The following is a 27,625-nucleotide window of genomic DNA, read 5'->3' on the forward strand; positions in this document are numbered from 1 at the left end:
GCTCCGATATCAATATCTTCAGTAAGAGCATATTGTATTTCCTCCTAGATGAAGTCCTCTTCAATGTTGAGGTCTACTTTACCTACCTCTCTTCAATATTAACCATCCCCGCCGCACCTAGATTGGAACATATACAGATATCATACACCATAAACAACTCTTCTTTTGTTAAAAGTCCAGATGGCCCCTTGCTATTTGGAAGATGGACTCTACAAGGCATACAAGAACCTCCTCAATGTTCTTTTTCTTAGTACATGGTGCAAGCAGCTTCCTCCAACACGACTGCTCAGGTCCCCACCTGTACGTAGACATGTACAGATGCATGGCTAATAAGCTTAAAATTTAACAGCGAAATTCTACATGGCCAAACCTAATAGTTTCCAGTAGATCTGAGGAATGACGTACCTAGCAGTACGTCAGTTACCAGTGATATACCAAGTTGATACCTACCTAGGTAGGTAATCAATAAGGATTGAACGTCGTGTTCATAGGTCTAACGAGTGTCATGTGTACTACCCAGGTATGGGCTAGGTATTGGCGGTACCGAAATCTAAACGGTGCTTCCCGGCTGCTTAATCGATCTTCGTCCAGTCAGAGAAGCCACTCGGACCTATACTTTCATTTACAGTTTAAGGTTCACGATGTGCTTCTCTTAGCGGAAAGCTAACATCTTCTGTTGGGACCAATTCATGGCTAATACATGTCTCCGATGCTACTTTCCGTCGTCCGGCGCTTTCGAGAAGTCTATACTTGCCGCAACAAGACTTCGGAACTGATATAAACTGAACTTTGTTCATTGTTTTGGCTGTGATCTTCCTGTCATGTCTGAAATTAAGCAGATTCAATTCTGCATTTCACTTCTATGCATTGCATTGCTTGTCCGATATCGTCAATGTATCTACTAGCTTTTAATCTGGTTCTGTCCACGAGACCTGATCGTCATTCGGTCACCTCTATACATCTCCCGTTCGTTGAAATCCTCATAATCATCAGCTATGAATAACAGTAACTACTCACTTCTCTCACGACGGAGCTCCAACTCCAGCACTCACCGTTTTGGGCGACTGCCTTGCTTCGGCAACATTCACTTGAAGCGTTTCCCAAGCACGCGCACCTTGGATTCACATGCCCTGGCTGAGTATCATGGTGAGCTCGATGCTCTATCTCAAGATTGGGAAACGCGCGTATTTGAGTACTGGGAGATGTACTGGGACAGAATGAGCTCCGTTCAGGGGAGCATGGGTCAGGAGGAGCCTCTAGAGTATGTCAACTGTTCATCCTCCGCACAAGCTGGGTCGCTGCATCCATCGAAGTCACTCAAAGACTACCTTCGAGGGCTCGCGACACTCAACAAGCATATACAACAATACTACAAGCAACAAGAGTTAAAACGGCACCAGACCAAGGCAATCAACACTAAGCAGAAGATCGATAAGAAGTATCGCAGTCAACTTGGAATGAGGATTCACGAGACCACCATCGAAGATTTTCCAACTAATCTCGACGAGATGACGTGCTACTGGGATCCATGGTACGTCACGGAACCTGAGCCTCGGCCATACATGAGACCCAAAATCGGAGGCAACTACATCGTCAATGAGTATTACTCATCTGACCATAAGCTACGATTAAGAAAGGTCTACCAGAAGGACGGGGAGGCTACGGTGACCTCATGTCTTCGACCAGATGAGTTTGATAAACTCGACGTTACAACGCTGTATATTTACGACCCCAATCGCCAACCTGACGAAGGCTTCAGCTCATGGACGGAGAGAGATGACGAAGATGAAAAAGAGGAAACTAAGGTTTGAAATCCATGGAAGAGCAAGCGTGAGCGGATAGAAGATAGACTATAGAGCCAACTGCTTCACCATGCATGGTGCCTCTCGTTTACATCCCCGTGTGAATCTGGCCAGGAACCCTCTCTAGACTTTATTTCACTCTTAACTCGCAAATGGTACTGCTAATTACTCAACCACACAGGAAACACTCAGGACGTTTTGACCATGCGGGGTTATCCTTGAGCTAAGCATGTAGTCTTCAGGAGGCGAGATGCTTCACTCAGCCGTTCATTTAAGCTATTCGGCTCACCTGAAATCTTAACCTTAGCAACCTCCAACTTGCACGTCAACTTTAGGTAAACCATCGAACATTTTTACATGTGAAGACGACCCAACGCTCAACGGTAAAAGTACCACTAGAGCTTCCGGGAATCTTACACCACACACACGACCACACACACAGACACACACCCACACACACCCACATGAACACACTTGAGCAAAGTCGAGACAGGAAAAGAGAACCGCTTGCTATTTGAACTCCGGAATTCCCACCTAAGCACAATATATACCAAAGTACTATATGTACCTATATCACTCAAACGCACTTAACCTGGCCCGGCCTAACCTAACCTATATCCACACCTTGTCATCGGCGCGGTTCGTCTCCAGGTAATCCAGCACCTCCTCGTAGTTCTTGCAGACGTGCTTGGCGTCCCAACCGTCGCTGCCGTCGAAGCCCTCGGGGAAGGTGGTCTGCTCGCCCTCGAGCGCCACGTCGCCGCAGCACATGATGCTCTGCCGCAGGTAGTCGAAGCAGTGGTTCAGGTGCCACGGCGTCTCCTTCGGCACGCGGCTCGCGTCTGATGTGAGGGCCGAGTAGGCTTCGGCGATGGCGTACTGGGTGGGGGATGTTAGCTAGGTTACTCATCTACTTACTATACCTACTTAGGTGTGTCCATGGGTTGATCTACCTATCGTACGTAGGTAGACGAAGAGGGGAGGAGAAGAGAGGTAAGGGGGATCGGGGAGGAATTTACCAAGCAATGCAGCTGGTGCGTCATCGACGACGTGACGACGAATTCGCCGGGGTATGAGTTAAGTCGCGCGGGCAGGTTATCGTAACTCTCCGCATTCTTGATCTTTAGGTACCCCAGGCCCTCTATTCAACGGCGGAAAAGTCCGATTAGCTTGCTGCTCTCACATGTATTTGTCAGTTGTCAATTGGCTGGGTATGTACTTACTCGGCACCAGGTCCAGCCATTTCTGCTTAGTCTCCTTGGAAAAGAACTCGGACGTGTTTTCCGGGACGAAGCCCGGGTCCGGGGAAAACGTCGTGATCTTCTGCGAGAATTCCGGCGCGAACCCCGTCAAGTCCCCGCCTCCCTCGAATAGGTGGTATCTGCTGTGGCCGGTCCAGCTGCTTCCTAGGAGAAGCACTATGATGACCACTAAGAGAAATGTGTCGACTATCCACCAGTACTCCTTAAGAACGGCGCGGAGCCCGCTTTCGTCCTCCTTCTTCTCCGTCCGCGACTCTCCGTTCAAGTAGTCCTTCTCATTCAGATCGAGGGCCTCCAAGTCGACGTCCGTGCTGCTCGAATCATCGTGTTCCTCCTCGCGAACGGTGTCAAGCGACCGGTATTCATCTTTCTGTTTTCTGACGTCCTTCATCTTTTCTTATTTTTTTTTTCTTTTACCTTTCCGCCTCTGAAACTTGAAACCTTGGAAACGGCTCTGCCGCCCGACTTGTAAGAAGGAATGGCTTACGTATTAAAATTATAGCGTCGAAAACCAAAAAAGGGAGCTAGGATCCCGCCCCGCTAAGAAGAGAAGGAAGGAAGGAAAAAAAGGCGTCGTAACTAAATGACGCGTCTAGACTCTAAGCCTCTCTATTAAATGAGCGTCCAGCGAAATCAATTTAAAGATTCGAGGTGGAATTAGAAAAAATAGGATAGAAGGTAATTATTGAAATGCGGATAAAATAGAAACAGAGGGATTGGAGATCAGACGATCAAAGACCCCGGTGTTCTGCGACTTGAGGTGTCGAGGCATGCGATGTGAAACAGGAAACGTCGCGGCACTTGCCCAGCGCTCCTCTTGCCGCATCCTACATAGATGTACCACGTCCCTCATAGATTCGCCAATCGCACGTTTTCCCTATTTATCGTAAGATTGGAAGCTGTCCAAAGCTCTGAATTGATCATGTACACCTGATAGCCACAGTAAACCATTCTTCGATGCTTCGTAATGTAGGAAATACCTACCTCTCCTGCCCTACCCATATATTACTGTCTTCTTCGATCTGCCAAACGCTTTTTAACGAGGGTATTCTCAAAGGCTGGCTTATAATTAGAGATTCGAGTCCGGTCTGTATTGTACACATATTTGGTACTGCAGCCTGGCAATATCTCGAGGGTTCCATCACCTGATCCTAAAAGAGAAGGTCCCTAAGACAACCTTCGTCAGTGTAGTTAACTGAAGAATTAACCTTGGATTCGCTGAAGGAATCATATGTCTAGTAGGTATGAATATCTCGGAAGCTAGATTCGGGGAGGGGTTCTGTTACATTAGAACTGGTATGGTATCTCATCAGGGATGGAACCTATAGTCGTTAGCTATGTCAAAGAGCGAGATATTCTTAACAAGAGACTCGCTGATAGATAACATATATTGGTTTGTATTAACGCCTGAGTCCTTTAATTCCAAGGGGCGGAAGGCCTTCTTTATATATTGGCCAGATAGCGCCCCTGTGGAGTCCACTTGAATCGCCTTCTAAAGAGTTCGGGTCTGGAAACGTCGAACCTCTCCCGGGTCGAATCTCATAGTTGGTGCTCAAGAGATTCTTGTAAAATACTCCAATCCTTGTCTTTTGTTCAAGGCAGGGTGCTGTCTTCGGCAGTTTGTGGCCAACCTTTGGACATTAAAGCCTTCTAGATCATATCTCATCTATCACGAGGCGGAACTAAAGAGAAGGCAAGCAACGACGTTATTGCGCGAGGAGCTCTAAACTTTCTCGACCAGGGACTACGGTGTACATACAGGAAATGCCCTTTGTCTACTCTGCTTCAAGACCAGCCACCAACAGGTCTCAGCAAGACCTCCCACGGTCTCCCAAGGGCCGAACTCTCACTGGGCCGAAGTGGTGCTTCTTGTCGTACACCTCTTCGAAGACCTGTTGTTACCATCATCCGAAATCACCAGTCCACGCGAACCATGTACTGCCGGGGCGAATAATATGTCGTCCTCCAATATGTATTTGAAATGCCTGACAGAAACATACTTCACATTTCTTCGACAATTCATCTTCTACATATTAAGGTCTGCTTCGATACTCCTGCTCGTCCAACCCGCCAATCGAGCCGCCACCGTCTCTCCTAGCTGGGAGAGCGACGCCCGCTCTTCCAGCTGAAAGGCTTGTCATGGCGCCTAGTAATAGCCATCGTTGTTGTCTTCGCTATCGCTAGCTGAGTCGTTTTCGTCTAGATCGACGTAGCCGACCGAGGACTCTTCTTCTTTGCGGATATACTTTCCATGCTTATCCTTCGGCCATGGGACCATCGAAAACACTTCGCCGGTCGTCCTGTCGATCTTTAGTTGTTGGAAGAACAGCCGCGCCGTGGTAAATATGGCGGTCCTAGTCGCGTCAAGGGTTGACTTGTCCATACATGTTATGTATGCAAGGTTTTGTAGATCCTCCTGGATTTGCTTGGCAGCTTTGTTGCTGGCGTTCTCCTTCATCATAGCCCCGATGTGGGAATGGGCTATGTCGTTCCTTTTGCTATAGTTCGTAATGGAATTACGGGCCTCGAGATACGCGACGAAACACTGGTCGTCGGTCAACTTCTCGAGGAGGTCAATCATTGGGGTCGAAGGGGGAAGTTCGTTCCTCCCATCTAGTTTCTTCGAAGCCCATTGTGCTACCTTCGTGTCTTCTCTAGACAGGATATCGTCTATCTTTGCCCAATGTTCGTGAACAAAGGTATTTGCTGCTTCCTCCCCCGCCTCGTCGAGCTGGGATGGTGATGATGGGGGTGACTCGCTATCCTTCGTCACGCCTTCTGGTTCTGCTTCATGTGAAGGCTTGAGTTGGATTGGTTTGCTAGGTCCGCCTTCGTTCATCGCCTCCCTTTCCCACTTTCTGTGTTTTTTCATCTGCCTCTTTAGGCGATTTTTGGCTGCCTTTCTCTCCCTAAGTAGTGTCCGCCTCAGGAAGTCGCACGCTCGTGCAAAATAGTCTTCGTACCGGATGAAGAATATATCAGAATTTAGCTTGTCCAAACGCGCTTTGGCCTGCGCGTACTTCTCATCCGTGGCGAGGCGTTTCGCAACCTGTTCCTTCAACATATTGGTGATAACCCGTTGTATTCGCTTCCTTGGTGCTGACTCTGCCAAAGTCTGTATCTTCGTATGTGGCCATAGGCTGATTTATCCTTATTTCGGTTTCTGGCCTCATAACCCTCATCCTCTCCGCATTCTTCCTGTGCAATAGATCCCTGAGCCACTCAGTTGTTTCTGTTATGTTTGATTGGGTAGGCTCTCTATCCTCGGCCAGAAAGCAGCGCTTTCGAACAGTCAGAGTGCCAGAGTACAATAAGTACCTAGGGAAGTCGCATATATAAGGTCTTTATCTCTTAGTTTTGAAGAGGTTCGGGCGTTAATAGAGTTAATTACCAACCTCTAATTGCGAGCCACCGGCAAGCCTCTGGTATCTACCTCCTACTCGAGACTAGCCAGCAACTAAGGACCCCATCCCTGACACAAGCCTTGAAGAGCAAGGTTTTTCGTTACCCGACATTCTTATAGTCAGTGAATTTCGTCAGAAAGCTTGGATAACGGGGAAAATGACCGGATACTGGTTAATGAGCTAGAGAAGATAGTTCAAACGAACAAACGGAACATTGAAATAGATGTTCAAGTTTCGCAACTAGGTGGATAGGAACGTATTTATACGCGGAAGTGAAAAGTAATATGCTCAGGTTGGTTAGAAGAAGTGCAAGTCCTAATGACGTAGGAAAGAAGTTGCGGCGTCTAAATAAGTTGAAATATAAGCGCAATTTCCTATGCTGTGTAAGTTGCGTGCAGGCGCTTTGCCATAGAACCCCGGGATTCTTTAATTTTGATATCCTGAGAGGTAGTTGCGACGTTTTAAGTTTTAACTACCTCTAGGTACCTCTTTACCTTTCCATCGCTGAAGGTAAGAAGGTACATGATTACATGATGGCGGCGTAGTCATTGCACGACCCCTGACTCTTACCTTGGCTGCGGGAGCGTAGGGCTCCGTTATTCTGCTCAAATCGGCAACTAGCCGACAGCGGCGGGAACCCGCCTGCATTCTCGCATAACGGCTGAGACATGATGGCCGACCGCTCCTGATTGGCTGGAAAGAAATATATGCCTTACTACATAGGTGCGCCTGGTACGGCATAGTGTAGTCCTAGTAGCGCTATCCATACCTAACGTCCGACTTCGTGATATGTTAGGTAAGGAGGAAGTCGTTTACTATAAACATTACTTGCATATAAATATATATATATTTCAAGATAATTTCATTAGTACTTGGTCTTCCTATTTCAATTAAAGACTTGCCATAAAAAACTGTTTGAGCAGCCGGCTTTCGCGACATCGGACACAGGAGGACGGCGCCACCATGTCAAAGCCGTCACTACCTCTCAAACTCCCACGACGAATGGTCTGGGGTCAAAGAAAGGACATTGGAGCTCCCAGCTATGCATCGCTTACGTCATTATTCAGGGACGCACCGCCACAGCCGCAATACCTCGAATCCGACCTAGGGACCACCGCTCTCTACGAGCTGCCCCCTCCCTCAGGCCGATCAGAACGCCACGTACTAATCATCCACGGCCTAAACACGCCCGCGCTCGGCCTGTGGCCTCTAGCGAAGGAGCTGCAAGCCCTGGACCCGGATGCCCACGTCGCGCTCTTCGATCTCTGGGGCCACGGCCTGTCCTCCACGCCCCTGGTGGCGCACACGCCGCAGATCTTCCACTTTCAGATATTCCAAGTCTTGGGGTTCCTGCGGTGGACGCGCGCGCATGTCGTCGGGTATTCTTTCGGCGCGTCGACGGCGGTCGGGTTTGCGCTGCACAATCCCTGGATTGCGTTGTCCGTGGCGTTGCTGGCGCCTGCTGGCTTGTGTCATAAGGGGCTTTGGGGTGAGCGGGTGCAAGACCTCTTGGATAATTCGGAGGGCAGAGAGGGGCAGGCGATAGACGCCGTGTTAGATTGGCTTGAAGGGGGGCCACTCGTCATCCCGGCAGATTGGCGGGAGCGGGTGAATGCTGGCGAAGTCGTCGCCGAATTGCTTCGGGAATGGGAGCTGCGAGAGCACCCGGGATATCCTCATAGCGTTCTAAGCATGTTTCGAGAAGGCGGTGTTTCTGGTTGCGAGGACGACTTTCGCAGGTTCGCGCGGTCGCCGATAAGAAAGATCGGAGTCGTTGCGGAATTGGATGTTATCTGTAGCAAGGCTCAACTAATCGACCTTGGATTTGACGACGTCGAGGTCGTCAAGGAAGCTAACCATGGTTTCGTACGTGGTGCTACGACAGGAGAGGTTGCCCGTATCGTGTATAGAGTCTGGACCCAATAAAGCTAAGTAACGGAGATTGCACTTTCAGCTAAGTTGTTCAGCAATGTCATGCCGCAGCTACGGTGAACTAAATAGAATCTAGAGGCCTCAATTTGATGCTAACGTAATCTATGTGACCATTCGATGCTGAGCAACTCGCATGTCTACCGGTTACCTACCTAGGTATCTTGCCTTCCAAAACTTATATTTGTCCTTTACCCTTTGAACAGGTAGCTACTTGGATAATTGAACACAGTTCTTAATCTCCAATCGAGAGTCACCTTTTATCGGCAAAGAATTCCTTTCGAAACGCTACATGATATTGTCAGTCTTCTATACCCGTTGATCAAAATCTTCCGCTGTTCAACATTACTCACCCCCAGGAATCAATGCCGCAGCAAACATGGCCAAATTGGTTGGCCCCTTGTCCTCCCATGAATCTAGTATAGCCTCCAACCCCATCTGTAAAGGCTGGCTCGGATCATTCAGGTAGCACTTGATGCCCAAGCAGGCAAAGAAGTCCCGAAACTGACTCTGCCCCCAAGCGATGGACGGGTGCTTGTCGAGGAAGTTGTCGCATACGGCTAGAAGACCGGCTTCGGAAAGGTTGCGCGACCATGCCGCTGAGCGGTCAAAATGGCTTAGCCACAGGCTCATACCAAGGACCAGGGGGCTTTCTGGGAAGGTTATGGCGTGGTTAGTCATGATGCGGTAATACTGTTGAATTTCCGCATCTAGCGATGGAGAGTTGTTAGGAACACCCGCCTGCTTGGCAAAGTCTTCCGCAGTGCTCTGGAGAAGCTGGTATATGAAATATCCGACCGCATCGTTTAGATGGTCGTCGCTAACGCAGAGGATGCGCTGCATATCCATCGATGCCTTCCAGACTACCCTCTCCTGGCCGTGCCGTGTAGTAATGAAGTGGGGGTGTATGGCCTTGGCTAGCTGAATGGCAAGCGCATTCTAATGCGGCTCATCAGTTGCCAAGGATAGCCGGTTCAGCGCGAACATCCAGAGAGTCAGGCAGTGGTGGTATTGGCCATCGATATCACGGTCGAGGTGGTCGGGCATTCCGGCGCGGAGGCCCCCTTTCAGGGGTTCCTCGTTAGTCGCTCCTCGGAGCCGTGAGCGGCCATCTCGAGTCCAGGCGAGGATGAAGTGCACTGTTTCTGCGAGTCGTTTGGCCATTTGTAGATAGAGTTTCCGAGAATTTTGGTCTCCCTTCTCGCGAGACAAGGTGATGAAATTGACGACGCCGAATGCGTCAGTCCAGAGATACCGACCGCGGTGCCCTCTTCGGGGATCCTCAGGGGGTTGCCAGTCTCGAGTGCATGGGCCGTAGATCTGTTCCATTGCCTCTTCAAAGATTGCTAACTTCTCAGTAGGAGGATTCATTGCTGTGCATATATGACAAATATGGTATGTTTAATAATTAGTAGTCGAGAGAAGATCTATGTTAAACCGTAAATTAAAATGAATATGGACGAGAAAGTATCAAGGTTGTTAAATTTACTACCTAGGTATACCTAGGTAGGTACCTAGTAAATACCTACAAACTCTAATAAATTTCCTACTGGTTAGAAGTAATCACAGATAGCTTTAGCTTTAGAGCACATACCTAGCTACATAGATGGATGGATAGGTAGGTGCCAGGCATGTACATAGGTAGGAAGCATCGGAGCTCTGGTTATCAAGGGCGACTTTTTTCCTAAGGTTCATCTAAGGAGGTTTACCTCTCTTCTAGTCCCATACAAGACCTTGTTTCCTTTTTACCTTCCGGCCTATCATCCAGGACATTGTATTACGAAGCTGCCTATATACATTCCCCCTTGATAATCTTGCAAAACAATTTCCGTCAAATTTATGTTAGAACAAGTATAAAGTGTTAAAAGTAACAAAGGGTAGCTAGCTAGATAGTTTATTGTAACCCTCTGTTAGAATAAATACTTCTACCAATTATTTAGGGATTCAATGGTCTTACGAAAACAATACCCTTGTTCCAAATTCGCGATTGAGTATAATATAAGGCCATGGTTTAGCAGCTATCTGATGACAATACTCATATTACCAAGAAAAGCATACCTGGAAAATATGGATACCAGGAAAGGCTCCAAGATGGCTCCCCTCTCGACCTTACCGGTTGAATTGATTCGAGAGATCGGGAATAACCTAGACTCCCCGCGGGAGCTTCTCAAGTTTTCCTCTACTTGTAAGTATGTTCATTCCGCCATTGGCGTGACCGAATTGGCAGTCCAGGACGTAAAGCGTCTGGCGGCAATCTGGAAACTTAACACATGTGCCTATAACGGGAAGTCTTCCTCCCGCTGTATACGGAGTCCGGTCGATACTCATCAGCCGCTGCTCCTCGAGGCGATCGATACAGGTAAGCATATCGACTACATCAGACAATGCATGAAGATTTATCAACAGAACTTCCCGGATTTCCTTCGCGGTAAATGGTATGGCGCGCTGGGCAACATAATAGGTATCCTTCCTCGCTTTCCTGAACCAATATATCTAGCGGCGAAACTAGGAAGGCTGGATGTTGTACAAGCCCTTCTCGAATTCGGTATCAAAGCAAGATATCCCATGAAGTTTGAGAATGACGAATATATGGCCGCTTGCCAAGCAGGGCATGATGATATCGCATGCTTCTTTGTCTCTAACGGACTACCGTTAATACCCGAAGAGGATCTGATATGCGCTGTTCAGAACGGTTGCTTTCAAACTGTTTCGTCGTTGTTGCTCCACCCTTGGTACAACGGAGACAAGGGCGAGGACTTTAAGCTGATAACGCTTTTTAAGGCCCTTGGTTCTGTACTCCCCAACAAAGATATTATCTTTCCTCTTTTGGACGCGATTCACATACTATCTGATGCCGAGAAAATAAGCAATATTAGAGAATCCCTTATGGAAGTGCTGATAGATCCTTATGTTGGTGCAGGGCGTGATTATCAACATGCCTACAATACTCTATCGCCCGGAAGGGTAATTCAGTCGTTGAAGGTACTTGAGAAGTTGACTCCTAGCCTATCAATCGAGGTAGGCGATATCGTTCGAGAAGCCGCTAAGTTCGATACCTTTTTGCCTGTCATCCAACTCGTGTTATCGGGGGATCAATGGAAAATAGGACAGTCTGAAGACGAGCGATCGAAAGTCGTTGAAGATGCAATGAGCGTCGCCATCTGTTTCCATTCTTCCGATATTATCCAATGTCTCGTTTCCCGAGGCTGTAGGTTCTCTACAGTCCATTTGTATCAGGCAATCCAGGCCGGAGAGCTGAAATTGATAGAGGATATAATCAATTCCGGGGTCTCAGTAAATTCTTCGTTTGATTTTGAACACGAAGCATTGGAGCTGAATATCATGAATATCATACCACATCCTAGATATCGAATCAGACCACAGCATAGATATCCACACTTATTAATTGGGAATGAAATCCACAAAACTCCGTTGGAGCTGGCATTACACATGATCCCAAAAGATTCCGACTTCCTAGTACTGTCTAAACTATTATTTCTCGGTGCTGATCATACTAATCTCCCGGAAGACGAGAAGAATTGGTTATTTCGACGGCGTTATTTATTCGACTTAATACACGACAGGTATTTCGATGAACGAAGACTTGAAGAGAAGCCAGCGGATCCCGACGGTGCGCTAAATGAGCTAAACCGCCAAAGCCACAAAACCCTTGATCACAATGTATAATTACTCCAGGGCTGTATTTCTTCGGTGCAGCTCTTATATTATTAAGAGGCTTAGCGCCTAATAGCGCTATAATTACAAGGAGACGTATCTACAGTGATCATTCTTAACCAATCAAATAAATTGGATTGCTCTTAAGCAATAGCTTGAACACAATAACAAACACCTAAGTATAATTAATAACCTAAGTAGGTAGTTAAAAATAATATAACGTATATGAAAATGAAGCTCTTCAATTACTGAATTACTTGATATAATTTTGTTGCTGTATGGCTCGTATAGGTTTAGCTGTTGTTCGGCTGTTGCTGCAGGTGAGCCTTCGTTGAGCCTTCGTTCAGCCTTTGTTAAGCCCTTAAAAAGCTTCTATTTACAGTTGGAATTTATTATTCTCTACCTTTACTATATCCATTTGAAAGCGCTTTGGAAGTTCTATTAAATCATATATGTAATAAGTTATGAAGTGCGTTATTCAAGCTGTTATTTGAGGTAAAGTAAAATACTGAAATGTTTCGATGCTTTGGCGATTTAGTGCAAATGGCCCGCCGTCGAAACCCCAGGCAAAAACACTTCTGCCTATGATTTGACAAGGCGGTATTATTATCGCCATATCAAACATCCATGATGCGGTACGACCACCACTTACCTTTCCGGTCTCTGTCCACCCCGGCCACCTTGGTCCTTGGATGCTGTAAGCGCCCCCCTTCCGTTTCGTAGTGGGGCTGGAAAACCGTTTTCTTTGGAATGAAGTTATCGAGTATGTATGTAGATTATTTTTAACTGTCGACTTAGTATGTTTGAATAGGAAAAGATGAGATATATTTGAACTCATACTCAAGGTCCAGTCTACCAAGTCTTCACGCCGACAAGCCGCGCCGCGTCATTCACCATGATCGAGTTGAGTTAGAAGGCCATTCACTTTGAGGTATATAGATCCCGAGACACAGAGCGATCGAACCCGAACTATTTGCTTCTTGCCATGGGTGTCAAGACATCAAAACACCCAGGGGCTGAGATAGTAGGATATTAGGATATTCAAATATAGGTAGTACCAATCATTTCAGCCGTTGGCACTGTGCATATCTTCCGCTACAAGATTCACACCGCCATTGTCTTTATCAGTGAATATCACCCGCCACTTGCCAGCGGCCCTGGGGATGAAGTCAACGAGCACCCGCTTACTTGGCAGAGGCAATGCTCTGCCGGCTGCCAGACCAATCGGGGCCGCTGGCCATTCGCCCCCAGGGGGAACGACATCGACACGCGCGAGGATCAGGGCCATCAGGGCCAGCATCTCGGTACTGGCCAGATGCCGCCCCGGACATAGGACATGGCCGCCGCCGAAGCCCCGAAACGCGGCAGCCGGGTGCTTGGTGCTGGACTTGCGACGGCCCGCCTTCAAGAAGCGCGTGTGATCGAACTCGCCCACGGAAGGGCCCCAAAGCGTCTCGTCGGTATGGAACAAGGCATTGGGCATGAGCACGGCGCCGCCCTTCTTCAATAGGTACTCGTCGCCGAGCATGGTGTCTTCGTAGATGAGGCGCAGCGAGGCAGATGCGCCGTAGAACCTCATGGCTTCCTGCAGGGTCGACACGAGCAGCGGGCATTCCGTCCTCACGCGCGCGAGGTCGATGGTGTGCGTACCGTTTACCTCGTCCACCAGCCGCATGACTTCTTTCCTGCAGTCCTCGAACACGACGGGATCGGACAGAATGGCCCAGACACACCAATACGCACCCGGTGCCGTGTTGAAAGTCGCTGCGGCTACCTGACCGACCTCTATCCGGGCCTTGTCCACTAGGCTCAAGCCGGTGCTGTCGTTAACTCTGTTCGTGAGCTGGACGAAAAGAGAGCCGCCGTCAAGGTGTTTCTCGTTGCCGAAATAGTCGATGAAAGCTGCGACTAGGCGTTGCCTTGCCTTGCACGCCCTTCTCGCCAGGATTTTGGGCAGAAAGCCGAGGAACAGCATTGGCAGTCCGGCTTCGAAGATGGCCCAGTCGTTGAGGTTCTTCTCGGTACGGAAAGGGTTGTGGGGACCGTACATGGCGTCCGTCGTGGCGTTGAATGTTGCGTCGTGGACGAATTCATACAGATCCACGGCCGTGCGGCCTCGTGCCTCGACTCGATCGAAAGCAGCGGCAAAAACCTTGCTTGCTGACCGTGAGAGAGCATTCAGACTGGCGCCCGGTGCGCCGGCTTGGGCGGAGGCGCGTTGGTGACTGTTCAGATAGCCGTCCTGCGCCAAGAGGTTGTTCCCATATATCTTGCTGATACCAGCTTGACTGACGCTGCAGACCTTCTTGCATGTCCGGGCTTTCATAGGGGCGAAAGGTAGGGTATCGATGTGGCGGTCTACGCGCTGGAGCACCTCAAGCGAATTGACAATGTAGACAGGTACGCCCGGTATATTCAGCGTGTAAATGGGCAGATGGGTCTCGTCTCTGCTCAGCTCATATCAGCATCAGCAGCCTGCCAGGGGCAACATGAGCTTTGGGCTGTACCTCATTCGCTTATAGAACTTGTCCTGTTCGATCAGCATGCCTAAGAGGGGACTGAGATAGGGGATGGCGCCAACGATGGGCTTGGGTTCTCGGGAATCATGTCTGAGATAGACGAGGGCACGGAGGAAGGAATAGATGACGGCGATTGCTGTCGCCGCCAGGGCCAGAGTAGAGGGCATGTTGGGCCCTCAGAATACGGACAACTTTGACGACAATCGAGCTAGCTGTATGACGGACGCTGAGCGGTGGTATTCAGTCGATCGAAGACATCAAGAGCGACGAAGAGGGGAGAGAGGGGTGGTGAAAGAACGGATGATCGAGCGCTATGATCTTAGTTGGTGGAGAAGTAAGTAGACACACACGAGATGTGCCGCAGTATCGAGAACGAAAGGATTCCGTAGTGGCTTGTTGGCTGCCACGCTACATATTTGTTCTAACACTTACCAAGAAGAAGCAAGGGACGGGCATATACAACACCAACACCTGTGGGTGGTGGGGTACCATACCCGCAGGTCGACAGCATGGGATGTGTTGAATATTTGTCAGTGTCAGGCGATGCCAAAAGACAGAAAGCCCGAAAGAAGAAGGAAGCCGTATGGGGGACTCTATTTCTGGATGCCAGAACTTCCAATCCTTGAGGCTTCCATACCAACACTTCAACATTTGTATGCAAAACCGCCGATGTGTATGAGATGATACATGCGATAGCTCGCCTAATCCTAGGCGATGACTACCAGAAAGAGCTCAAAGAAGTACACATGTCGGATAAGGTTGACTAATACGTGCCGCGATTATTCAAATATAGGTACTCTGTAAGTAGGTATGAATAATCTTGAGTCGTGGTAAAACGTGCCTGGGAAATTGCTATATCTCCGTTTAGGTATAACCTTATTAATATAGCGAATAGTGAATAGAGTAGAAACGAAACTTTTCAATATTCTATGTGAGTACGGCGGAAACGGTAAAATTTCCGAACCCATCTAATGTCTAATTATCGTAATTGATATCTGTATTTCAAGTTACCGTCTCAAGCTCCATTTGGTTCCCAGCCGGGAGGCGCAAGTTCCACACCGTCCGGGACAAACCCCGGCGCCACTACGTCATCGCCGTCAGCTTTCATCGTACAACTTTCCCCAACGGACAAGGGAAAAGGAAAACAAATTTATTATATTTTTTTATAAACGAAGATAGAGATAAGTTTCTTACCGGTAGTCCCGACCAAAGTCCACGCCCCATGCGACAGCGCGCTCTGCCACGTGCCCTTCGGAATCGGGACCTGCGGCTGCTGGCCGTCGAACACGTCGGGGCCGAGCAGCTTCTCGACGGGCGGCGCGCCGTCGTTGCGCGACAGCGACAGGGTCAGCGGCGCGCCCGCGTAGTAGTGCCAGACCTCGACGGCGTCGACGCGGTGCCAGTACGAGCTGCCCGCGCTGCCCTCGAGCAGGTAGTAGATGAGGGTGCTGGCGGACCGCGTCGACTGCGTGCCGTTCGCCGCCGTCCGGATCACGGATTCCGGGTCCTCGAAGGTTTGGAGGTAGTACCCTTTCTCGTCGTTGGGGATGAGGTTCAGCTGTGCGACGACCTCGGCCGCGCTGCGCTGGTCGATTGGGATGGAGGAGTTGGGGTACGCGGTAGTGGCGCCGATTGGGGATGCGATCAGCAGGCCTAGAGGGCCGAGAAATGCGGAATTGAATCGCATGGCGTTCTGCTACCTGGAGATCTGCGGACTTTGACGGCAAGTAGGTAGGTGAGATAGTTTTAAGAAACAACGATTACGAATTTAGAATGCGATAAGTTGGAATGAATTGAGGTAAGGTTTAATAAGCCGTCATAAGAGCTGAATGGCAGGAGCGTTGGCGATTTGCGCTGTTCATAATCAAAACAAAGGCAGCGGTGATGCTGACGCATGTCCCAATGTGGCGCCCGGCCAGGGATCGCTCATGCGAATTTCGGATATGAGTGAATATTTCGGTCCCTTACATCAGATGAGGTACTAAAGAAGCAAACTGAACATTATCGTAGTCGGATTTAAGGATAGATGGCTAAATGATGTGATAATTGTTTGTTACTATGCCAAGATATTTTACATATATGTCTTACATGAGAAATCGCTTACTCGTGATTGTAGTATATATACCACTCAATGAAATGGTAACTTTGGTTTCATATTTGTTGAGTTTTGGCTGCCCTCCATAGTCGCCATGGGAGCTTCCAGCTACTTTTCACCATGAAAGGGTCGAAGTTTTGAGCTTCAAGCCTCGTCAAATAATCGCCGACCGGGACACCTTCCAATAGGACGCCAAACCCCCGACGAAGGTCCCTCTTTGTGTCATCGTCTCCAACAGCTACTAACGGATATTCGTGTTGCTCTTCACCATGGTGCTCGTATTCGTGACCCGGATTCTGTCCCGCCTGGAGGTTTTTCAACATCTCTCTTGCGGTAATAAGATGATCATTAGCCCGGGTGGCGACTTTGAAGACGGCATCTTGGAAACCGTCTGCTTGAGGACCGTTGCGATAAACTTCTTCCTCCTTCAGACCCGTTTCCGCCATGACATCGAGAGGCAATAATAGGACGGGGTTCCTGCCGCTACCTACGCTAGCTCCCCCAGGGGACTTCACAGGTGGTGAAGGCGCTGCCAAGATCGGTATGCCCCTCAGAACAGCTACTATACCGCACGCCTTGCCAATGTGGCTGGCTAAGTGATCCATATGCATGGATTGGATAGGGAGTGCTGCCAGGTTCGAATACATAAGCGTTGAATATGTATTTTCCGCATATTCCTCTAACGAAGCTAAGCTGGGGAACGGCCGATTATCCATATACTTCTCCCGAGTATTGATCAGGCGTAGCAGCCAGAACTTGATAGAGCTAGGTGCGCCACCTTTCTCGGTAAGCTCCTTGATGACCTTATATAATAGGATCATGATTGGTTCTTTTGGCGGCTTGCCAGAGAATGTGTTGTTCACGGCATCTCGCCAGAATTGCATTCGCAATTGACCGATCGTCGGGTTGGAAACGAGCTCGGGGAGTCGCACCAGCTCAAGATTGAATGCTCGTAATGCATCGTAGATGTCTTGCCGCGACTTGGGCAACAGATTCCGAATCAAATAAGAATCGTAGTCTGACTGTCTATTTCAATTAGTCTTATAGCTTCGTAGTGTTATATGAATGTGCGTTGTAGAAGCCCTCATCCGTACCTCAGCTGCGCAATACAATATTGCCGCGCCTTTTCTATTTCGACATCAGTGACGTAACATCTTCGCGAAGATCGTAAAAGGTGTCTAGGCCAGCTAAGGCCCTGTCGTGCTCGAATTGCACGATACATAAGCAATTGAGATTATCCTTTATAATCGGTCCATGGTCTTGGTATGCTCAATGTCGAGGACTAAGAATTTCGAGATAGAAATTCTCTAAATCGGACTTCTGCAATTGGTGGCTTCCCGATGGCAAGGATGAGCTCAGTAGAGTAAAAATGATATCACGTTGAGCGGGATGTGGGGCCTTTACAGGGATCTGATATTTCCACTTTTAACTTTAATTGAGACGTGATCACATGATGACCCGCGTTAAGGGGATCGCGTCTGGTGCTATTAATTACTAATTAGGAAATCTCGACGCGACGTGCTCTGCCGTCTACCTGGAAGGCATCAACGCTTCCTTTTCGTGACACTAGGAGCTCTTGTGCCTGCTTTACGTTTACTTATCGGCGATTAGTTCTTTTGCTAGCCGATTTCTTCCATCATTGACCAAAATTCCTCCGCTGACTAATTATTTCACTTAATTGTCAAACGATAGACTAGTCCCGCCATTCACGAACCTAATCTACTCGTTCAAACTCCTTTTTATTGTTCAACCTTCATATAAGGCATATTCTCTGCTTGCCATTTGCAAGTGTTCCGATGACTTCACCATGAACTTGGAAGCATCGGGAGAACCCCCTTTCAAGAAAAGGAGGTTCTTTGCAGACCCAGAGGAAGAAAATGATCCAACCCCACAATGTTTACAAAGAAAGCCGCCTCTTGCAGAGAAGGCGGTCGACAATGCCGCTAACCAGACGCCCATCACAAATACTGCTGGTGCATTCTCGGTAAAGCCTTCTTCCGCCTCAGATAATAATACTAGTTTCGACGGAAATGCATTCCAAAGCATTGTTGGCGACCAGGTCGATTCCGAGGCTCTGAGCATTATTGGGAGTAATTGTGGAAATGATCTCGAGCAAGCTGTCAACATGTACTTCGACGGCACCTGGAAGAAATACCGCACCCCTAAACGTTTAAATACAACCGCAGCTCCTTTTCTCCCCCGAACACCACCAACAGTTCAAACCGACAACTATAAGGAACCTCGCCCTCTACCGGTACGGCCCTCGCAGTCACAACCTTCGATGACTAGTCGTTATATAGGCGCTTTCGGTGTGGAGGGGTGGGCTACTCGAAGTGGGACGAACCTTATCAAACACGGAGACAGTGTCAAGATCGAGCGCCAGAAAATTATACCACCAAGCTTAACCATCAAGAGCAAAACAGGTACACTGGTGCCAAACCCCCGAGCCAATTCGGCTGCGGCTAGGAGGGTTGATGTAATCGTACGCTTCACCGATGCTCGAGGGACCGAGATTGGTAGGCTAGCAAAAGATACTGCAAATTGGGTATCCTCGCTTATGGATCAAAATGTTTGCAAATTCGAAGGTAGCTGTGTATATGCACCAGAGAGGTTGAGGACGAATGATACCGTATTCCTACAGCTGCGATGCTTCTTGATGAGTTCTGCTTTTCAAAACGCGGGCTTCCAATTATCAGATAACCGCTCAACCGGCCTTTTCGAGGAGAAGGAAACGAGCGAGGAACGTAATCTACGCCTGCGTCAAGTGTCACTTGTGCGATTGTTCCAGGAGATCAACCTCGACCCGACAAGAGGCAACGCAACCGCCACTAGAAGTGCGAGACAAGGCCTTCTTTCTGCCGTTGAGACTGACAAGAAGAGCAACGAGACGAAGTCTAGCAATCAAGGGACTCCAAGCTCATCTCCACCGGCTGAAGACGCCGAAGAAGGACAAGAACTTGAGCAAGATCAACTAGACGCTCTTTATCGGAAGGCTCAATCATTTGATTTTAATACACCCGAAGCTGAGCCGGCAGAGACTTTCAATATGACTCTCCGTCCCTACCAAAAGCAATCGCTACATTGGATGTTGGCTAAAGAAAAGGATCGGAAGAACGAGGTTCGCGAAGCTTCAATGCACCCACTTTGGGAAGAATATACCTGGCCAACGAAGGATGTCGATGATCAAGAACTTCCTCAAGTTGATGGCCAGCCCAATTTTTACATGAACCCCTATTCTGGCGAGATGTCTCTGGATTTCCCTGTCCAAGAACAGCACTGCCTGGGCGGTATCCTTGCCGATGAGATGGGCCTCGGCAAGACAATCCAAATGCTGAGTCTCATTCATTCCCACAAGTCCGAGGCCGCTATCCAAGGCGGAGATAGATCACATAATGCTATGAATGGTCTGCGAAGAACCTTTTCTAGATCTGGCGTCGTCCCTGCACCAAAGACGACTCTGGTCATTGCCCCTATGTCGTTGCTCGCCCAGTGGCAAAGTGAAGCAGAAAATGCGTCAAAAGAAGGCACACTGAAGTCTATTGTTTATTATGGCACCGAGAAGACAGACAACCTTCAAGCTTTATGTTGCGAGGATAATCTTGCTTCTGCCCCTGACGTCGTAATCACAAGTTATGGAGTGGTATTATCCGAATATACTCAGATTGCTTCTAAGCATGGTCTATATAAAGACCTGCATAACGGCTTATTCTCGTTGGATTTCTTCCGTATCATCCTCGACGAAGCTCATACTATAAAAAATCGGCAGTCGAAGACAGCCAAGGCTTGTTACGACCTTTCAGCCACCCACCGATGGGTTCTCACTGGAACCCCTATCGTGAATCGCCTAGAGGACCTGTTCAGTTTAGTTAGGTTCCTTAGAGTGGAACCTTGGAACAACTTTTCCTTCTGGCGAACTTTTATCACCGTTCCGTTTGAGTCTAAGAACTTCGTGCGCGCTCTTGACGTGGTACAGACAGTATTGGAGCCTTTGGTGATGAGGAGAACCAAAGACATGAAGACTCCGGAAGGACTACCGTAAGTCGTGACCCTGTACTTATTAAATTTGAAAGATACGGTACTGATCCTACTTAGTCTCGTCCCCCTACCCCCAAAGTCAATGGAAATCGTCGAGGTTGAACTGTCCGAGGCTGAGCGAGCTGTATATGACCACATCTTCACCAGGGCTAAGCGTACGCTCTCTGCCAATGTTGAGAAGGGTACTGTCATGAAGGCATACACCACCATCTTTGCTCAGATTCTTCGTTTACGCCAGACATGTTGTCACCCAATCATGGTGAGAAATCAAGATATAGTCGCCGAAGAGGAGATGGCTGGCGCAGAAGCGGACGCCGCCGCAGGACTCGGCGATGACATGGACCTTCAGTCTCTAATCGAGAAGTTCACCGCGACTACTGGCGAAGAAAAAGATATCAATGCTTTTGGTGCACACGTTCTCCAACAAATTAAGGATGAAGCTGTGAACGAATGCCCCATTTGTTCCGAAGAGCCTATGATCGATCAGACAGTTACTGGCTGCTGGCATTCTGCTTGCAAGAAATGCCTCCTGGATTTCATCAAGCATAGCACGGACCATCACCAGGTACCAAAATGTTTCAACTGTCGCGAGCCTATAAACGGCCGTGATTTATTCGAGGTGGTTCGGCATGATGATCCAGACGCATTTCACACAGCACCGAAGATCAGCTTGCAGAGACTAGGCACTAACGAGTCTTCTTCCAAAGTCGTTGCTCTAATGAAGCATCTACGTGACCTGCGCAGAGAACACCCTCGTATCAAATCAGTAGTGTTCAGCCAATTTACGTCCTTCATGTCACTCATCGAACCTGCACTAACTAAGGCTAACATGCGATTTCTCCGTCTCGATGGGTCTACTAACCAGAAGACTCGCTCTACCATCCTAAGCGAGTTCAGAGAATCGGACAAATTCACAATTCTATTGATAAGTTTACGGGCCGGCGGCGTAGGATTGAACCTGACGCAGGCGAAGCGGGTATTTATGATGGACCCCTGGTGGAGTTTTGCTGTCGAGGCTCAGGCTATCGATCGCGTACATAGAATGGGTCAGGAAGATGAGGTTAAGGTGTATCGTTTCATCGTGAAGGAAAGCGTCGAAGAGCGGATGTTGAAGGTCCAGGACAGGAAGAAGTTCATGTAAGCACCCCTACCCCTTTTTACCTCGCCTTACTCCTCATTCCTATGTTTTTCAGTTACTGACAATCGCTACTTTTAGTGCTACGTCGTTAGGCATGATGTCAGATGAAGAGAAGAGACTTCAAAGGGTTGAAGATATCAAGGAGTTGCTGAGTTAACCTGGCTGTATAAAATGAGCTTGACGAGTTGGATTGCTTTTATCATAATATAGAGGGACATGATCGGTATACCCCATGGCGGGATAGAAATGGCTTTGCATTAGGGAGCATCCCTTGGCCGTCATCGGGCTGGTCTTAGACCGTAGTGGGCGTAGAAGCATGGGCATTAGCTTCTTGATCATGAATTGAGGAGCACGGCTCGCATGATGCACAGCTTAACGGGATGCGTACGTGAAAAGGTGAACACGATCAGGTATTCAAATAGAATTGATGACCACCAACCATCCCAACACACATCTAAAAATCTCCGCAAAGATAGGTATGGATACAAGTTCTATATCTAACCCGCATTCTGCGCTCTCCATCCCACAAGACTGAACCCAATTTTTTCTTCGCAGATCTCATCTTAAACATATCGAAAATCTACCTCCAAACACCCCCTACCCCCTACCCCTATGTGTCTAATAACCAATCTTAGAAATGAATCGTCGAATTCGTAGATTCGTAGCTGCGTTTCGTACACAACGTCTCATCCATCGTATCGTAAGTCGTGTATCAATATATCGTGAAATACATCGTAAAAAGTTTAGCTCCTAAAAGAGCTTATAAATGGCTTGTGCCGTGTCCAAGGCTCAGATCAACTCAAGCGATCTACGGCTCTTTATGCGGGTATACGGGTTTGTCGGACGTATCCCAGAATAGTAGAGCCGTGGATTAGCTGAGTTGATCCGAGCCTTTATGTATTGTATCGTAGGTGTGGTCAAATGGTGTCAAATGACCAGATTGGATCAATCCATCGGACGCCGGAACCGGAATACCACCCGCTGCTCAGTGAGCTTGGGGATCTATATAGCTTCCTCGGTACCTCTACTAATACCTGCCCACCTACCAGGTACGTAGGCAAGCAAGCAAGCAAACAAGCAAGGTACCTCCCCAGAAAACCTAAGCCAATCCCCAGCCTACTACACCTAGCTCTCCATCAGCTCCTTCATCCTAGGCAAGAAGTCGCCGAACCGGGAGCCGAGCACGCGGGTGAGGTACTCCGAGACCAGCGTCCGCGAGAGTCAGGTGTGCTTGGGCGGGGGCGGGGTCCTCAGCAGCTCGGTCCCCGCGTCGGCATCGGTGTCCCCTTCGGTGTCCGCTTCGGCGTCGGCGTCGACGGCTTCCCCCCGCCGGTCGATGGATAGCTTCTCATACTCGCGGAGCAGGTAGTCGAGCGTGCGCTTCGACGAGTCGTCGCCGTCGGTGTCGGCCGGCGCGACGATGGGCGCGAGCCACTGCGCCTGGACGTACTGCGTCATGAGCGGCTCGTCGTCGTCGTCCACGACGACGGCGGCGCCGCCGCTGGTGGTCGAGGGACTGCTGCTGCTGCTGCTGCTACCGCCGCTGTTTTTGTTGTTATTGTTACCACCGGAGCCGCCGCCGCTCGGCGAGGGCGAAGAGCTGGAGCTGCTGAAGATGTGGGTGCGCAGGATGTCGAGGTCGTTCGCCTTCATGCGGTCGCGGAGGAGCCGGTACAGCAGCACGGCGATGTGGAAGTTGCGGGACTGGTCCCACAGGCCCTTGGCGCAGAGGATCAGGGTCGAGCGGAGGGATTCGGGGTTCGGGCGCGGGTGGTACGGAGGGGAGGGCAGGGCGGCGGTGGGGGTGTCGAGTTTGAGCAGGATCGAGTCGCCCAGGAACATGAGCCAGTGCATTAGCAGAGGGTCGTAGGACTCGTAGCTGTGTCGCAGGTAGTACAGTCGCAGAAGCGTCTCGAGACGCACTTCCGAGTGCGTGATCACGTTTTGCCAGGTTAGGTCTAGGGGTGTGCCGCATTGGGCGAGCAGGCGGACGAGGGTTATCATGGTGCCGTAGTATTCTATGCTGGGTTGTAGGGAGATGGGTTAGTTGATGCCAAGTTTGCAGAAATAGTGACGAGGGTGGCGGTAGGTAGCCGTTTTTAGATGTATTTATACTTACTGTATCTTGATATGATCCGGCAGCACGACCTTAGTAGGCATAAGAGGCTCTGGAAGATTGGCAAACCAGTTGTCCAGCTTGGACTTGCACTCGAGGGCCTTCTCCGCGTTCATATGAGGGGGGCCATTCTCTTCGAAGAGCTCGGAACCCATCTCGTTCATCAGCTGCCGTAGCTCGAAGTTCGCTTTGATGGTGCAGCCTAGGTTTGTCGGGTATATGTTCTGGCTCAGGGGGTAGCGTATCCATACCTCGCCGTACCACTTGGGGTCGAGCATCGGGTCTGGAGCAGGGTACGCTGGGGGTTTTTCGAGGAGAGGGGGCCGGCCGAAGTAGAAACGTTGCCACCTTGAATATGGTCAATTAGTAAAGAACTACAAAAGGGGCATTCCGTTTTAAGCACGCTTACCCCTGCCAGCAGAATAGTCCCCACGCAGTGAATGCTCGCGCCCTTCGCATTTCCCCATCTCGCGTACCGCAGGTAGGAGTGAACAGGTTCAGGTTGGTTGCCATGGCCATGGCTTGGAGCAAGTATGACGTGCCGACCTTATCCATGGCGGTGGTGGTCGCCACGATGCTGAGGACGATGGACGCTTGTATCGTTGTTAGCTTACCAGGCACACACTTGCTTTCGATTTCCCAAAGCCTCTTTGCTTCGGCTAGGAATTGGTAGCCGAGGGTTTGGGGAACCCAGAATTTATTTCGGTCTGGAAGTTCACGGCTCATGGCCTACGTAGAATTAGTTACAGATTTTCGTGTCAGGGGTGATTTATCGGCGGAGAACTTACGCATGCAGAGGCAAGAACGGCGTTGACTAATAAAGCTGAGCAGAATCGTGTCCGTCCCGAAATCATGTCTTTGAGGAAATAATCCATGTGAAATGCGGCGGTCCAAGGATGTTGATAGTATAAGTAGGCGTGGAGAAGCCTTCTTAATATGTGATCGTCCTTTATCACAGGAGTCCATTCTGAGATTTTAAGGTCGGAGAAGCTCGGGTCAACAAGTTGAGCTGCATGATACGGCTTGAGGTATCTGTCATCACCGTACCCTTCACGATAGGTATCAAGTGCAGAACCATGAGTGGGATGAGCGTGGAATGTGGTTTCGTAGATGAAAGAGCGTAGATACAAGTTATCTGAGACCATGATCGAGGGGGGCATATCGGATATATAGGGGAATTCGTATCGGCGACGGGCTTCAGGGGCCAAAGAAAGCTGCATCAGGAGATCGCCATCCCTGGCCTGGCGTAGGATAGATCCAACATCGTTGCCGGACCGGATCCTCTTCAGGATCTCGAGAGATTCAGTCTCGGATTTAGATTTGAGGATGTCGAATAATTCCTCGTATGGAGTGATGCGATCCTGGAGTTCGCTGTGCTTCCGTTTCAATGCCTGTGAGTGTGTCTCCGTCGGAGCGGTTGCATATTTGCACTCCGTTTCATGCCTAACGCAGAGGCTGCACTTTGGGCGCTCAGCATTACACTACGGAAGACGAGACGACGAGTTAGTAAGTGTAGCTTAATATAAGATTTGATGCCAACCGTTCTCCGGCATCACGTGTGAGTATTTCCTATTTCATCCTTACTTTTGACTTTCTTCTCCGACATGCTTCGCACGCCGCCGTGACCTGCCTCCTTCCTTTTGTGGCAGTTCCCGCACCTGCGCCTTGTCCCGAACCGCTTGCGGGAGCCGGTGCCAGTGGAAGGAGACGGCGTTTATTAGGACCTGAGCTGCTTCCCTCACGTTCCATGATCGGGGTATCCCGGTCTCCCCGAGGCGATGTTGTACAAGTGACACCCTCGGGGCCGTGGCTTTGGGTGACGTGATATATCGATATGTCGATATATAGATGGTTTCAAAGTTACTTAACGCCCAAACGCCGCCGGACCCCAAGGTATGGTGGGCGCAGACAGGCGCAACCGTATGTGGGCGTTTGCGGAGTTTTTTCCGGTCACCACCCAGAGTCTTATTCTAAGGCGTTCTAGGTACCTAATGCATAATGTACCGCCTAACCACAAATAGCAGGATAGATACGAGCTTGATACCTCCTACTGCACGACAAGTCGGTAAGCTGTCAGTCTAACCAGTCTGGGGTTAAACCACGGAGAAATGTCCACAAATAATATTCTTTGGTTCATGTATAGCTACCCATCTTGGCATCGTGAAGTAATTCATCGCTGAAGATTTTATTAACCCATGCTTGTGACACCAATATGAAACATCTTCGCCAAGTAAATATAGGCAGAAGAAGCAAACAAATTTGAATATTCGTGATAATGGTCGATAGGAAAGTATACGTACCTATCTTGATACCCTCGGTCCATGTCCTTCCTTTATCTTCCATTCACCACCTTTTATCTCGGCATCTAACTGGACAATCTTCCTTGTCCATTGTCATATACTAGTGTAGGCATATCATGCGCTTATTACCGTTTATCCACCGTAGCGCTCCGCGATGTTCGTTTATTCTCGGCAGGTTTGGGGTTTAGTGAGGTAGACTTGTGCGGAAAGGGGTTAGCCTGATTAAACGGTGTAGATTTTACGTCCTTATTTGATCTAATATGCATATGCTAGTCGCCTGGTAAGAGTCTTAGAACTTGATCAGCGAAATTACCTGTTGTACGGATTAGTCGTCGAAATATCGACACTTTGACTACCGGAAACATTTTCGTGGATTTAGACCTGGTCAAATAAGAGGTTGAATCGGCCATGTTGTAAAGGAGAAGGTTGAAAGAAGTACGATAGCGCTTAAGTTGTTGATTGACGTGAGGGCTTGGCGCGCCACGTGGGGTTACACACACGTATACTACCTATGACCCCTATGACCTGCCTCAGACTAGAGACTTAAGTAAGAATTTAGGGCCAACTGAGTATACAGGGGTGGCAGTATGTGTTCAAATAGGGAATATTCCTTTTGATACCTTAGACTTCGTTGGACATCAATTCTTTCGTTTTTCGTGTTTATTCTTCTAGAAAATTACTCGTCATTATAGAAATACAATAGTGTTGCTCACTCAACGACTTCTGAGCAGTGCAGACGGATAGGGGGTTCGGCAGAAGAACCACATCGCCAGAAAATAGGGGTTTAGCTTACTGCTTTACGAAAGTGACTATCATCTCACATATTCTAACAAATCATCTTCCAGACTAAGCAACTTTAAAAGTGGTGAAAGGTGACATGAATAAGCGAACAAGGTCTTGAAAACCCCTTCCCTTGTACCTAGTGATAATTACCTAGGTACTAGATCCTAATGGGTAAAGACATCGACGATGACCATTTCCTTCAGAACAAGACTAGAACATTCCCCCATCATACACAACTGGGACTAGACCGTCGCACACTTATGCCGGTAGGAAGATATATAATGACATACATACCTACATTTTGACTTCGTTCATCTCAAAAGAACCAAGGCCCTGGGTCCTGTAAGCAGGTACCAAGTCCATATTCCTATTAAATGTACCAAATCGAGCTCGTACCCTTAACATTTCATACCAAAAGAATAGGTAGATTAGAAGAAGGACGAAAACAAATCTATAGATTACTGTTACTAGGTGTAGTATCATGATATAAATTTCTTTAAGAATTTAATCTCTGATATGCCAAGTCAGGGGCTAAGAGCAAGTGGCTACTAGGTAGCTAGCAGCGCT

The 27,625-nt window shown here is 48.8% G+C and overlaps 12 protein-coding genes across 12 annotated transcripts; 4 read left to right on the forward strand and 8 right to left on the reverse strand.

Moving 5' to 3' along the window:
• The first annotated feature begins 896 nt into the window (after nucleotides 1-896).
• F4807DRAFT_312525 (uncharacterized protein) lies at nucleotides 897-1,877 on the forward strand. The gene has a single exon (XM_047995074.1). It carries the CDS (start codon nucleotides 996-998, stop codon nucleotides 1,809-1,811), a length of 816 nt encoding a protein of 271 aa, XP_047857657.1. The 5' UTR covers nucleotides 897-995; the 3' UTR covers nucleotides 1,812-1,877.
• A 112-nt stretch (nucleotides 1,878-1,989) lies between these two features.
• On the reverse strand, nucleotides 1,990-3,829 carry F4807DRAFT_413060 (uncharacterized protein). Its single transcript, XM_047996833.1, has 3 exons — nucleotides 3,026-3,829; nucleotides 2,822-2,943; nucleotides 1,990-2,681 (listed from the first exon to the last, which is right to left on the reverse strand). The coding sequence occupies exons 1-3, from the start codon at nucleotides 3,453-3,455 to the stop codon at nucleotides 2,415-2,417; spliced, it is 819 nt and encodes a 272-aa protein (XP_047857658.1). The 5' UTR covers nucleotides 3,456-3,829; the 3' UTR covers nucleotides 1,990-2,414.
• Nucleotides 3,830-5,114: 1,285 nt separating this feature from the next.
• F4807DRAFT_312558 (uncharacterized protein) lies at nucleotides 5,115-6,466 on the reverse strand. The gene is made up of 2 exons (XM_047995075.1): nucleotides 6,460-6,466; nucleotides 5,115-6,406 (listed from the first exon to the last, which is right to left on the reverse strand). Exon 2 carries the CDS (start codon nucleotides 6,126-6,128, stop codon nucleotides 5,211-5,213), a length of 918 nt encoding a protein of 305 aa, XP_047857659.1. The 5' UTR covers nucleotides 6,129-6,406; nucleotides 6,460-6,466; the 3' UTR covers nucleotides 5,115-5,210.
• A 765-nt stretch (nucleotides 6,467-7,231) lies between these two features.
• F4807DRAFT_413064 (alpha/beta-hydrolase) lies at nucleotides 7,232-8,497 on the forward strand. The gene has a single exon (XM_047996834.1). It carries the CDS (start codon nucleotides 7,432-7,434, stop codon nucleotides 8,392-8,394), a length of 963 nt encoding a protein of 320 aa, XP_047857660.1. The 5' UTR covers nucleotides 7,232-7,431; the 3' UTR covers nucleotides 8,395-8,497.
• A 153-nt stretch (nucleotides 8,498-8,650) lies between these two features.
• Nucleotides 8,651-9,246, reverse strand: F4807DRAFT_471599 (uncharacterized protein; the record flags this gene model as incomplete). Its single annotated transcript, XM_048002934.1, has 2 exons — nucleotides 8,651-8,685; nucleotides 8,751-9,246. 2 exons carry the CDS (start codon nucleotides 9,244-9,246, stop codon nucleotides 8,651-8,653), a joined length of 531 nt encoding a protein of 176 aa, XP_047857661.1.
• Nucleotides 9,247-9,336: 90 nt separating this feature from the next.
• F4807DRAFT_471600 (uncharacterized protein) lies at nucleotides 9,337-9,768 on the reverse strand (the record flags this gene model as incomplete). The annotated part of the gene is made up of 1 exon (XM_048002935.1): nucleotides 9,337-9,768. The coding sequence occupies one exon, from the start codon at nucleotides 9,766-9,768 to the stop codon at nucleotides 9,337-9,339; it is 432 nt and encodes a 143-aa protein (XP_047857662.1).
• A 720-nt stretch (nucleotides 9,769-10,488) lies between these two features.
• On the forward strand, nucleotides 10,489-12,084 carry F4807DRAFT_457228 (uncharacterized protein; the record flags this gene model as incomplete). Its single annotated transcript, XM_048001008.1, has 1 exon — nucleotides 10,489-12,084. The coding sequence occupies one exon, from the start codon at nucleotides 10,489-10,491 to the stop codon at nucleotides 12,082-12,084; it is 1,596 nt and encodes a 531-aa protein (XP_047857663.1).
• A 940-nt stretch (nucleotides 12,085-13,024) lies between these two features.
• F4807DRAFT_312571 (cytochrome P450) lies at nucleotides 13,025-14,878 on the reverse strand. The gene is made up of 2 exons (XM_047995076.1): nucleotides 14,580-14,878; nucleotides 13,025-14,519 (listed from the first exon to the last, which is right to left on the reverse strand). The coding sequence occupies exons 1-2, from the start codon at nucleotides 14,756-14,758 to the stop codon at nucleotides 13,139-13,141; spliced, it is 1,560 nt and encodes a 519-aa protein (XP_047857664.1). The 5' UTR covers nucleotides 14,759-14,878; the 3' UTR covers nucleotides 13,025-13,138.
• A 546-nt stretch (nucleotides 14,879-15,424) lies between these two features.
• F4807DRAFT_312595 (RmlC-like cupin domain-containing protein) lies at nucleotides 15,425-16,577 on the reverse strand. The gene is made up of 2 exons (XM_047995078.1): nucleotides 15,786-16,577; nucleotides 15,425-15,674 (listed from the first exon to the last, which is right to left on the reverse strand). Exons 1-2 carry the CDS (start codon nucleotides 16,276-16,278, stop codon nucleotides 15,607-15,609), a joined length of 561 nt encoding a protein of 186 aa, XP_047857665.1. The 5' UTR covers nucleotides 16,279-16,577; the 3' UTR covers nucleotides 15,425-15,606.
• Nucleotides 16,511-18,058, reverse strand: F4807DRAFT_312574 (Squalene/phytoene synthase). The gene is made up of 2 exons (XM_047995077.1): nucleotides 17,781-18,058; nucleotides 16,511-17,712 (listed from the first exon to the last, which is right to left on the reverse strand). Exons 1-2 carry the CDS (start codon nucleotides 17,906-17,908, stop codon nucleotides 16,743-16,745), a joined length of 1,098 nt encoding a protein of 365 aa, XP_047857666.1. The 5' UTR covers nucleotides 17,909-18,058; the 3' UTR covers nucleotides 16,511-16,742.
• Nucleotides 18,059-18,411: 353 nt separating this feature from the next.
• Nucleotides 18,412-22,385, forward strand: F4807DRAFT_312615 (DNA repair protein rad-5). The gene is made up of 3 exons (XM_047995079.1): nucleotides 18,412-20,721; nucleotides 20,779-21,858; nucleotides 21,938-22,385. Exons 1-3 carry the CDS (start codon nucleotides 18,494-18,496, stop codon nucleotides 22,014-22,016), a joined length of 3,387 nt encoding a protein of 1,128 aa, XP_047857667.1. The 5' UTR covers nucleotides 18,412-18,493; the 3' UTR covers nucleotides 22,017-22,385.
• A 254-nt stretch (nucleotides 22,386-22,639) lies between these two features.
• F4807DRAFT_312620 (uncharacterized protein) lies at nucleotides 22,640-25,843 on the reverse strand. Its single transcript, XM_047995080.1, has 5 exons — nucleotides 25,560-25,843; nucleotides 24,764-25,456; nucleotides 24,385-24,704; nucleotides 23,979-24,323; nucleotides 22,640-23,882 (listed from the first exon to the last, which is right to left on the reverse strand). Exons 1-5 carry the CDS (start codon nucleotides 25,722-25,724, stop codon nucleotides 23,081-23,083), a joined length of 2,325 nt encoding a protein of 774 aa, XP_047857668.1. The 5' UTR covers nucleotides 25,725-25,843; the 3' UTR covers nucleotides 22,640-23,080.
• Nucleotides 25,844-27,625: the final 1,782 nt, after the last annotated feature.

The sequence above is a fragment of the Annulohypoxylon truncatum genome (genome assembly GCF_022578515.1).
Source record: "Annulohypoxylon truncatum strain CBS 140777 unplaced genomic scaffold F4807scaffold_5, whole genome shotgun sequence".
Taxonomy (NCBI): Eukaryota; Fungi; Ascomycota; class Sordariomycetes; order Xylariales; family Hypoxylaceae; genus Annulohypoxylon; species Annulohypoxylon truncatum.